General features: G+C 32.5%; 1 protein-coding gene across 2 annotated transcripts in view; it reads right to left on the bottom strand.

The window, feature by feature from the left end:
• Nucleotides 1–271: 271 nt before the first annotated feature.
• HLTF (helicase like transcription factor) overlaps nt 272–12,474 on the bottom strand; it is a 60,303-nt gene continuing 48,100 nt past the window's right edge. For both annotated transcript variants that reach the window (XM_055412077.2, XM_055412084.2), the window contains exons 19-25: nt 10,449–10,573; nt 9,799–9,977; nt 8,521–8,646; nt 8,092–8,204; nt 7,578–7,758; nt 4,519–4,599; nt 272–2,534 (exon numbers count right to left, since the gene is read on the bottom strand). In XM_055412077.2, the coding sequence (XP_055268052.1) occupies nt 2,382–2,534; nt 4,519–4,599; nt 7,578–7,758; nt 8,092–8,204; nt 8,521–8,646; nt 9,799–9,977; nt 10,449–10,573 (958 nt within the window). In that variant the 3' untranslated portion in view covers nt 272–2,381. The remainder of the gene's footprint in view (nt 2,535–4,518; nt 4,600–7,577; nt 7,759–8,091; nt 8,205–8,520; nt 8,647–9,798; nt 9,978–10,448; nt 10,574–12,474) is intronic.

The following is a 12,474-nucleotide window of genomic DNA, read 5'->3' as shown; positions in this document are numbered from 1 at the left end:
TTGAAACCAATGTTTAAGATCAAGATACTTAAAATTTTAAAATATATACACTGAGTTCTAAACATGAAAGTCAGTTAAACTGAAATTTAGTAAAATTAAAAAAGGGTAGGAATATGAGTCAATTTTTCTCATCTACTTGTAGTACTTTTTATGTACTGTCAGTAAAAAATAATTCTATAAAATAGACATCTTAACAGAAATATGAGACTTATAAAGATTAAATATTCTTTAAAGAACAAGTACTCATTAAAATATGACACTGAGAAAGTAATAATTTTTGAAACGTTTATTAATTTTAAATTTAAAACAAAATCCAGTTTGAACCACAAGTAGAAACACAGTATTTTCAAGATATTTCTAAAGCTATTATTCTACATAATAATGAAACAGAGTTAACGGCATAAACATAATGTGAACTTTTCATTCCAGTAGTTTATATATTTTCATAGGATGAATTTGTTTTTTATTTAACACCACTTAATGGAACTGTACAAAACCAAAAAGGTATTGTTTTAAATGACTTGCCACGTTTATCATTATGAATGTGTTTAAAAACACGTCTGTAAATGTTTGGGTAAAGAAGCAGTCTTCACTTTACAGTGAGTTTGTAAGGTTTTGCCTTTGTAAGCAAGGATAGTAGAGTGTGTTTTTTGCTGCGAACTCTTTTTATACTTAATCTCACAGGAGTATTGGTATATTGAGAACCCATATATCGTTTTATGAGATCCTGATCAACTTGATTTTTTTTGCTAGTTCTTCTCTATCACTCCTTATGCTAGTGAACCAAACTCAAATTATAATTCCATTCTCATCGTCACAGCAAGGTCTATTGGTCCTTTTTATCACTAGCTGCTGAAGAGAAAAAGGTCTGGGAAGATTCTTGCTATCTAATCCACTGTTCCGTTAGAGCAAAGGATAGGGCTCAGAGAAGGGAAGGATTTAGCTGGTGATAAAATATGTGTTAAATCTAAGATGTGTGCCCTAGAATACAACCCTGCCTCCAATCTCCTCTTATCTTTCAGTGAAGTCACTTCCAACACTGTAAGTAAAATATAAGGTGTTCTTAAATTTGTGTCATCAAACAGGAAGCTTCTCCTGTTACAGTGATCAATTTCTTCCTCCTTTGGATTAAAAATAAAGTTTCCCTTAAGGAAAAAACACCACTTATCATCTAACCTAACTGATAAAGTCACAGTTTGTTTTAAATGTGACTAAAAGACTCATCAAGAATTCTGTGGCACCTACTGTTTGATTATTAACAAAAAAGTAGGAAAAATGATGACTGATTCTATAGGTAGGTGTAAGGGTGAATTACTCAAGTTCCAAAATCAAACTCTGATTCTAAACATAATATCAAAGAAAATTCTCCATTTAGGGATTAAGATGTCTTTAAAAGTTGAAACAATTTTGGAGGTCATCCAGCCCAACTTCCATCCAGATATCATGCCTCTCACATATAGTAGGTCTTCTGAATTATAAAAATTTATAAAGTTTTTTTTTAAAGCACATAAATAATATTATCTATATATAGAAATATCTATCCAGCAATTCCATAATTTAAATAGTCAAATCAAATTGGGCAGAACTGGTTCCTTCTCATCCCCACAGACCGTATTTACACACTAACACATCAAGTTACATTTAAATAAAAAGAACAGTACCACCTGACTAAATGGAGAAAATAGTGCTCTAACACAAACCCTATTTTTTTTTCATGAACATAAAATTGTAAGTCACTTATTTGAACTTTATCTCAATGATACTGTGAAAAAACAACTAAACAAAGAAACCAAAACACACACACATATATTAACAAAACCAAACAAAAACCAGGTAACTTGCTAACCTGGACTTTGGTCTCTCATTTAATGTTCTGGAATGCATACATGGTTTTCAAAGGTCCAATAAAATCAATCTCTTGTATAGTCTGTGTACTTATTAATCGTTTACAAGGATTGTGAATCCACAACATCACAAATGGGAGGCTTTGGTGACTAATCGAATGTGTCAACATAGAAAATAACTCTCTATTTGGTCAAAAGTATAAAAGGTTTGACCTTTTTTGGACATATGAAAAAGCTGAGTACTTGGGCGATATATGAAAATACTCAGCATAGATACTATGAAAAGTTGAATAAAAGTAACTTTTTCTCCCAAAAAAATTATTTTAGGCCACGGCATATAACAGAACTTATTGCTATTTGAAATATCATTAAAAATAGGTTCATATATAGAAGGCGATTAGTAATACCTCTTCACTAATATAAAATATGCCCCTTTTCGAAGACATACCCTAGATATCATTTCTAGAACTGCATTTTTCTCATTTCTAAAACCTGTGTATGTATCTGATTAAACTGACCTTACCAAATTCCACAAATTTATAAATCAATTAAAGTTCTGATTTCATTGATTTTAGCTTGTTTCATTTCACTCGCATTTGTTTTCTTAGTTCCAAAGGCTCCAGCTGCAAGTTCTCTCTTCGTATTCTGTATTTTCAGCATGTTTTCTTCAACAGAATCCTTCACAATGAACTGTAAAAAGAAAAACAAAGTTAAATTGGTTAGGTACTTTTTAGGTCACAATACTTAAATTCTTTAATTAAAAAAATGAGACCTAATGAAAATAATGCTCTAAAGGAATCTGCTTCCTTATAGTATTATGTAGCTGTCAAAAATGATCAGTAATAATCTATTAGAAATTGTTTCACTCTCCCCTTTTTTCTCAATATACAGTGGGAATATTAGAATGTGATATGATAGCTAGAGATGAGCGCCATTTTTCCCTATTACTCAGTATATTTCTCCTGTATAAAGAATATAGCTGTAAGGACATGTTATAACTCTGTCATCAGATAAGAGCAACATATAAAAAAAGCAAACTTTATGGACAATGCTGTAGCTGAAATATTAGCAAAATAAATTCAGGCTATTTTAAAAGCCAAATAAGATTTTCCCAGAAAGAATATGCTATCATCCGGTATAATTCAAAAAATTAAAAGAGAAACAATGTGATCATCTCAATAAATGCCAAAGAAGAATTTGATAAAGTTCAACATTTATTCCTGATTAAAATCTTTGATTTTAAAAAGAATCCTCATTGACCTAGAAACAAATGTCCTCAATCTTATTAAGGACATCTACTAGAAACTTACCAAGAACACCATACTTAATGTAAAACAATAAAAGTATTTCCAACAAAGATAGGAATAAGTCAAGAATGATTACTATCATTACTACTATTTAACACTGTATAAGACGTCCCAGTTACTGTAATGACAAATTGTGTTATAAAATGTTACTAAGTTCTTATATGGGAACACTCCTTATTTATAAAGAATACAGTTTTCAAATTATTCATAAATTCAGTAAATCCCAAATAAGATTTCTTAAATGGGATTTGATAATCCAAATCCAAAGTTCAATTCATCACTAAATAATGAAAACCAACACAATTTTCAAAAAGAAGGGTAATGAGAGCACTAAGCTCTATTAGATATCAAGGCATACTTTATAAAACCAAAGAAATTATTAAAGTAATATTGTCCTGGGAATAGGAAAAGAGATCAATGAAATGGAACAGAGTCCAGAAAGAGACCCATGTAATATATATGAATTAGTTTATGAAGACGTGACATTTCAAATTGGTAGAAAAAGATGGACTTAAAAATGGTAATGTAACAAACAATTCTTCATCTGAAAACAATAAAGTTAGATCCATATCATGAATCATAAACAAAAAGTAAAATATTTCAAAAGAATCACAACTACAGGAGATTTTGGGGGGTAACATTTTCCAAAGTTTGAACATGACAGTTTTTATTGATATTTTTATAAAACACTACTTCCAGTGGTAGATCAGATGGTAAAGAATCCACCTACAATGCATGAGACCTGGGTTCGATTCCTGGGTTGGGAAGATCCCCTGTTGGAGGGCATGGCAACCCACTCCAGTATTCTTGCCTGGAATATCCCCATGGACAGAGGAGCCTGGCAGACTACAGTCCATGGGGTTGCAAAGAGTTAGAGACGACTGACAGACTAAGCACAGCACCCCTCCAGTTTATATAACTTACAGAAGATTCATTTTTAAAATATGAAGATAAAAGTCTTCTGTTCTAAGCAAGACCTCAAAAATCCAGGAGATATAAAGAAAAAGGCTGACATTTTAAATCATAAAAATTTCTATACTTTCATGACAAAAAAACACAAAGTTCAAAGATAAACAAGAGCCTGGGATAAAAAATTTCCAATAATAACAAAACATTTAAAATCAGAATTTATAAAGTCCTTTATACTATAAAACTATATTTGTTCTTTATGAAAACTTGGCAAAAGATACAAGCAAGCAATTCATATATTAAAAAAAAAAAATTAACAAGACTAGAATAAAGATGACCCTCATAGTTAGTTCTGCATAATTCTATTTCAATCTTTTATAACAATAAATTCACACCCTATTTATGTAGTTTTTAAAATCTTACAACCTAATTTTAAAATAAGTATCTTAAAAACTCACTTTTGTGATAATAACTTCTTGCTTCTGGCCAAGTCTATGGCATCTGTCAAAGCACTGATCTTCAGCAGCTGGATTCCAGGCCTAGTAAGAACATGAACTGCATCACTACCACCCTAATCTGAATGTGTTCTATACAAGTCCTTTTGTTGCAGTATTATTCATGCACCTTTTACTGACTGAAATCTTTCTGAATGAATTCAGATAATGACATATTAATAAATGTTCTGGGGACAAAACAATCCACACCCCCCCCCCCCGACTGCCTTCCCCAATCACTACTATGATAGGCAGGTATTCTCTCCCCTGTCATTCCACTCCACTGCCTATAGTATCTAATTGAGGGTCTGAAAAATAGAAACCACACAGTATAAATGATTGTTGAGTAGTCAAATAATATCTTTGCAGTTTCTTCTCAACCCACTTTCAAGTCAAATTATATTTGCTTAACAGAGGAAGCTTATACACTCTCCGAAATAATTTACATCAGAAAAGATAGGTGAGTCCATTTAATGAAAAAGTTTTCTCCCTTTTTGCTGGTCTTTGGTTCTTTTTCCTTCATTTTCCTCCATTCATTATGTAAAAGTACAAAAAAAGATTTCAGGAGTAGTCAAAAGTCCTAAACATTATTTAAGACTTTGCAATATAATTTTCCATATATATACTTGAAATCAGTTTGACTTCAAAACTGATCTAAGAAAGTAACATTAGCTAATTAACGTAAGTATCATAGGGACTCTCTTATGGTAAAGAATAAAACAATGAAGCACTGAAAAGGGAAGAATAAGCAAGGATATAGAGCTTTTCGGTCTAGAAGACAGGAGTCAAGTGGTTTTGAAATAATATCATGAATTGTAAGGGTAGGATCGTTAAATTTTAAACTAAACTATGGAATGATTCTTGAAGCTGAAAATAGGGTGTTTCGGAGAAAAGGAAAATTTATACAACAAAGTACCAACAGAAAACAGAAACAAAATCATAAATGAATAAGTAGATGACAAGTTCACAGTACAATTTATACTTAGGAAGTTATTTTCTTCATTTCAAAGTTCCCTTAAGATCTAGAGAAAAGGAGATTTTTTAAACTATTAACTTGCTATAATTTGATTTTGGGATTGTTTTTTGGTATAGAAGTTAGATTTAAAGGACTTATGTAGCTTATGATTTTCTAAAACTGAAGAGTCATATTCTGTGAATATTTTGTAGTTTGCAAATGGACACACTTTGAAACCATTATACTAAGAGGCCAGATAAAATGTTCCTTTTTGCTGTCTGTACTTTGTCTAGGAACCTCATGGTGAGATGGCAGTATATATCAAGTATGACTAAGATGTATAATAAAATTTATTTCATGGTAATAGAAAACTGATAGCTCCCATTCTCATAGGCAGTGATGAAGGAAGCAATTAACTTTATCAAAAGCTCATAATGAAATATCAAAATTTATCTTTTATATAATACTCCATAAAGAGGTAAAAGATTTTCATGAGCAATTTTTTTTTCCTACTGAATCTTATTTTTTGGGGACCTGGCTTTTGTTTTAAAGTTAGAAACAATATCTGAAAACTTAAAATGTTCAATGATAAACAATCAACTTACTATGAAACTACTAAACATTCTGTAAGTTTTCTAAAAGTATAACTGTTCAGAGTTTAGTCTCTGGTCAACTTTATAATACTAATTAAATTACTGTTATTTGGTATTAAAACCTCTTTCTTATCAAGCACTAAGATTATAACCAAAGAAAAAAAATTTGGGAATCTGTTCCAAAAATCAGCTTCTAGAATTATTATCTGTAGTTACAATGCATAGTTTTTATAATAACCATAATACCAGAACTCCAGCAGAGATTTAAAACTTCATCCACAGAACTAAGTCAAGAAAATACAATAGACACTGCCATCCCCATGGCATTAACATGAAATCCATGAATGCCTGAGTATGGCTTATGGCTCTGATACTACTGGAAAGGTTACCCTCAGGTGAAGAAAAAAAAAACCTTGGTAACAGGTATACGCTTCAACTAGATTATCTATCCAGAATAATTCAAAATTTGTATATTAGTAAAATTTCTTTATGTTATGAATTTTCTGAGTTTCAGGCAGCAAGGTAAAACTACAAACCTTAATTAAGTCTGTGGTTACACAGAAATAGAACAGGTTTTCCTCTAGCCAAAACAGAATGCAATACAAATTAGAAACTGAATTAGTTCAGAAGGTTTCCAGTCCAAAAAAGCCCTTTGTACAATCGAGAAAAAGTGCTCCTATGGGGTGCAACTCTAAGTCACACAGTTTGATGAGTCAAGTTTAGCGTGTTTTAGCTCCCACTCTATCCCTAAGCCTGTTTCACACACTGTGACTGCACTGTATCAGACATTAAAATCCACCCAAAACATTCCATTAATGTTATTTGTTTCTAAACTGTAATGCTGGACCACCTGCACCTATATAAAAATGCAGTTTCCTGGGTCTCATCTAGGAGCTCCTAAATTTGAGGACAGAGGTCAGGTTGTTATTTCTTAATTCTTATGCACATTAAAGCTTGAGACTATTAGTACCATGATGGTGGCTACTTTGTCTATTCTGTTTACAGCCAGATTTCACATCTGGAAGATTCCCTGATACAAAGTAGGATCTCATTATTCATGGGCCAAATCAATGAAAACACTTCCCTAAAGCATTAGAAATAACAGAAACATATTCTGCATATAGAAGAGCAGTAGAAAAGCGTAGCACAATACTTATGAACATGGACTCAGATCCTGATTTGTGTATTAACTAGCTGTGTGATAGGGCAAGTTATTTCACATCTCAGTTTCAGTTTCCTCACCTATAAAATAGGCACAAGTAACAAGATCTAATCACAGAGATGTTGTGAGAATTTCAGTTGATATATGTAAAGCACTTAAAGAGAAAGCCCTCAAAACACATTTCCTAAGTTACTATTTCTGAAGTTTGCCTAAGCATTTTCACAATCAGTTACAACTATAAAGGTATGTTAAAAAATAAGAAACTATTTGGTAAAGAGGTAGTAACAGATCAAAAATCTGTAAAATTACTTACTGGATCCATTAAAAAAACTCGAGAAGCTGCAGAAAGATTCAAACCAACTCCACCTGCTTTTAAGGATAGAAGCATTATAGTTGGAGACCCTGCTTCAGTGTTTTCAAAACACTGAATTGATTCAACTCTTTTTTTTTGGGCCATGGAACCATCCAAACGGGTAAATACAAATCCAGAGGCTCTAATGGAAGGGACAAAAGAGACAAGGAAGTTACTACACTATAAAAATATGTTAAGTAATTGTAATCTTTTCATTAAACCAATTCTTTCATTCATTTCTTCTGACAAATATGTACTAATCATCTACTGTATATGTCAGGCTCTACAGTCAACTTTTTTCCCTATAAATTCAGGACCTAAACTTTAAAATTCTAAGTTCTCAGGAATATTCTTTATTGTTACTGTTATTTTAGATGAAATGAATAAAACTGCTAAAACATAAATAATTTTTTTTTGCTATTCAAATTAAAACATTTATCCTTTTGCTGAAAGTGAAAAATACTGTTTATCTTACCTGAGGGGTGTTTCTATTAAAGACAGAAATGTTGTAAACTGAGAAACAACTAAACTTTTTATGTTGGGGTTCTTCTTTCTTAAATCAATCAATGCATGCATTAGAGCATTAATCTGAAAAAAATTAGGACACCCATTAGGTTCCATTTTGAATGGGAAGAGAAAGGTTCTGACATATTACCTCCCCAAAATGCAAATGTAAAAGACCACTAATTTTTTTAAAAAATTGAGACTATCATATTTTTCATAATCTGAACCTTTTCTCTCTCCCCTTAAATTCACCACTAGATATAAAAAAAAAGCCAGTAACCACCAACACAGTATAATACTCAAATGACAAGATTAAAAGCAGAATTATTATTTTTAAATATGATTATTTCTTTATATAAACATAAAACAAATATTCAAATATTTTCACATGTATATTTACCTTCGAACTGGATGTCCATTCCATATTAGACTTTTTCTCAGTGTCACATGCCAATTCTTCTGGAGGACATTCTATTAAACTATCTCCATGTATATCATTTCTGCATAAAGGGCATTTAGCATGAGGCTATATAAGAAAGAACAAAGTACGAGTGACACTTAACATAGGAAAAGAAATATAAATTTGCCTTAAAAGTTTAAAAGGCAAGGTAAATTCCACATCCCTAATAGCATTTTATTAAACCTTTTATTAAGATTCATCCATTTGAGATAAATCTGAACATGCTGAACTCCAGGCAGATATAATGTTCTAATGTAGGAAGCGGGATTGGTAAGAGAACAAAAGTAGGTAATCCCGACTAGCAGCAAGAGCTTGAAACAATAAATATTATTTTCAGACAAATAAACTATGAATAAGTTTCTTGAGCTAATTAAAATACAGCACTCTAATTGAAACTATTCTTTAGAAGAAAAACAATTCCTTCTTAATAGCTTATAAAGTAGTTCAGATGTGTTAAGTCCTAGCAGGTTCATTCAAAGCAGTTAGTTGTCTGTTGTATCTATTTTGTACCAAGGCATACTAATAACATTATCTCTAAAATAACTACATACCAAATACCATTACAATAAAAAAGATTCTGAAACTATGTACAATCAAGACGTGCATTTTCCCCTATATGTATATTACCTCTCCATAAAAATGTTTAAAAAAGTTATACCTTAAAAGGATGGCTTAAAGGATTGTTTCACTTCACATAAATTTAGACCTACCTAGATATAACAGTCCAATAGCCATGGCATGGTAACTAAGCTGTTGAAATATGGCAAAGACAAATTGAGATGTGCTTTAAGTGCACAATACCACTGAATTTTGAACTCCTAAGTTTTAAAAAAGTCATATAAGGCATCTCATTAATAATTTTTATATTTTAGATACAGTGGATATATAAAACTGCATTACAAAAATTGACCTGTTTTACTAGAAAATTTTAAATTACCTTTGTGTCTCACATTATAAGTCTATTTCTTAGAAATGATCTGAAGAGTCAGTAGAGTTAAAACACTGACTGTGAAATGTACCTCCAAAGCTATGTCTTTTTATATGACAAGAGCTTAGTTACATGAAATATAAACACTGAGAAAATTAACTATAAAAGGTGCACTAGCAAACCCAAGTGAAAAACTCCTTATAGTCTTTGCTGGGCTTGGATTTTCATTATACTCAACACTGGAACTCCACACCATCAAACACCAAATTTGTACTAGATGTAAAACTCACCTGCTCATTCTGAATGACTTGGCAAATACAAGGCTTACAGAAGACATGTGCACAATGTGTTATGACAGGAGCCATTAAAGAATCCAAGCAAATTGCACATTCTTCATCAGAACCTGAGCTCAGAATTAACTTCATCTTCTTTATTAACTTCTTTCGTAGTTCTTCAGGTGTATCATTCCCTAGAGAAAGCGCTGAATAATTAATTTCAGAGGAAGACTTGTAATACGACTAGACAATCTTAATCTTCCTTATATAGGGAAAAGTTTTGCTTGGGTAGTTCTTAGTCTTTTATTTTTTTATCATAGATAAAAAGCATGATTTAAATTTGAAATTTTAAGAGAAATTCAGAAGTTCCACATAACATACCTTACACAGAAACAATATTACAACACAATCTGCAGGTACCACCATAGAATAAAAGGCTGATGCAATTTGATCCTTTCTTCTAAGACTATCATTGGAAATCCTGGAAAACCTAATTAATATTCCATTTCATTGTTAAAGAGATTTTTTAGTATATTTCTAGTTGAGTCCTATACTAAAAATCAATGTCCATTTGACAAACCAAATTTAGGCCACATGGACAATTTCTTATTTTGACTTAAATATCTCTAATAAATATAATGTGTAAACCAATCACATTTACCTACCTGAGGGACCACTGGAAGACATTGCATTTGCAAGAAGGTGTGTATGACAACAAATCTGCCGCAATCTAAGCAGAAGACCCAGGACATCTGCATAGTGTGCAAGGACAGTCCCTTCATTAAAATACCTAGAGGTAAAAATGTTAAATACTATGAAGGCCTGTAAACAATACTATTTCCTATTCTAAAACAGCACACACACACACACACACAAAAAAAAATAGTATTGTTCTCTTCTTCCCTAGAAATCACTTCAAAACAAGAATGGAAAACAGAAAAGTAAACTCTTACCTTTAATGAAACCAGGAGAGATTTACACCAATAAAGCAAAGTATATGAGAAATGGCTGCAAACTACAGTTAATGTCAAACAAGAAGATAGTGAGAGATATGACTGCAGATCTCAAGCAGACCTGCCAGAGCACAATTCTTCAATACAGACAGCATGCCCCAAGGAGAAAACCACCATCTCTTACATGCAGAAACAAAAACAGGGTGCATGGCTCATGGCTTGAACATCCCAGGACAAGTTTATACCAGGACAGAGGGAAGACAAACTGAACAAGGAAACACACTGACCTACTGTGCTTTTTTTTTTTCTTTCAGAAAATACCACAAGCACAGCATTCCATATCATAGGGAACCCTAAAGCTTCCAATCTCTGTTGAACTCACATGTAACCCTGAGTCATAATTAAATAGGCTATATTTCCTACCAGTCAAGGATACAGCTATGATTCCTATCCCTTTGTATGATGAATCTCTTGCAAATAGCTAGTCCAGAAAGAACTCAAGACATTCATATAAGAGTAATAATAAGCACAGATCAAGGGAGAAAACAAATAGCATCAAAAGAAAACACCAGAAAAAAGTTTCCATAGAACAAATTAAAAATTATGACCAAAAATTCTGCCATGATAACACCACTCGATAAAACAGTTCCTCCCAAAATAAACACCAACAGCTTAAGGCAGAGACAAAACTTTGAAAAGGTATGGCAAAACAAAACAGAGATCAAAAATGAGCTGGTACAGCTAAAGAGTGAGAAACAGAAAAGTGAACTATCAGAGAAAGCCACAGGAAAGCCAGCATAAGAGAGACTGTGTGCGTGTGTGCTCAGTCACTGCAGTTACGTCTGATTCTTTGTGACCTTATGGACAGTAGCCCACCAGGCTCCTCTGTCCATGGGATTCTCCAAGCAAGAATACTAGAGTGGGTTACCATGCCCTCCTCCAGGGATTCTTCCCCATACAGGTATCAAACCCCTGTCTCCTGCATGGCAGGTGGATTCTTTACCACTGAGCCACCAGACTAGTCACTGATAAAAACACAGGAAAGAATGTGGGGAACCGGATTGAAAAAAGCAAAATTAAACAGAAAGATATAAAAGATTAGAGTAAAATGATACCTATGGAAAAACAAAGACGATCCAACCTACACAGAGAGAAATAAAATAATGGAGCAGAAAACAATATTTAAGAAAACTTTCCCAAAGGTGGGTACAGGGGAATCCTGGAGTCTACAGATTTAAATAGTACCACCTGCTTCAGGAAAAAAAAAAAAATCAACAGAGAGAGGTCCTGGTGAAATTGCTGGACTTTAAAGAAAAGAATAAAAATAAAATCAAGGTTTTCAAGGGAAAGATTCAATATAAAATATAGAAAAAAGACAATCAAGGTTCTGAAGGAAGAATGAGTGATTCAAAAATTATATACCATTATATACCAAGGCAATCTGATATTTAAGTATTAAGGCAATAGAAGAAATATAGCCTAACGGTTAAGAGGACAGACTCCAGAGCTAAACTATCTGAATTCAAAACCTGATTCTGTCAGTTTAACTGTGAAACCTTGGGCAGGTTTCTCAACCTGTGCCTTGAGCTTCCTCAGTTGTACCAGTGGCATAATACATACCTAATAGGATTGCTATATTAAAAAAGTTACCACATGCAAAGCATTTACAACAGTGCTGAACTACAATGAATGATACACATGTGCTGATATTATTAGCAAGGGTAGTATTATGGCAACA

Source organism: Moschus berezovskii, chromosome 1 (genome assembly GCF_049115385.1).
Source record: "Moschus berezovskii isolate FMDL1 chromosome 1, NW_MosBer_1.0, whole genome shotgun sequence".
Taxonomy (NCBI): Eukaryota; Metazoa; Chordata; class Mammalia; order Artiodactyla; family Moschidae; genus Moschus; species Moschus berezovskii.
Note: the sequence above shows the minus strand (reverse complement) of the source record. Positions and strands in the feature narration are given on the sequence as shown.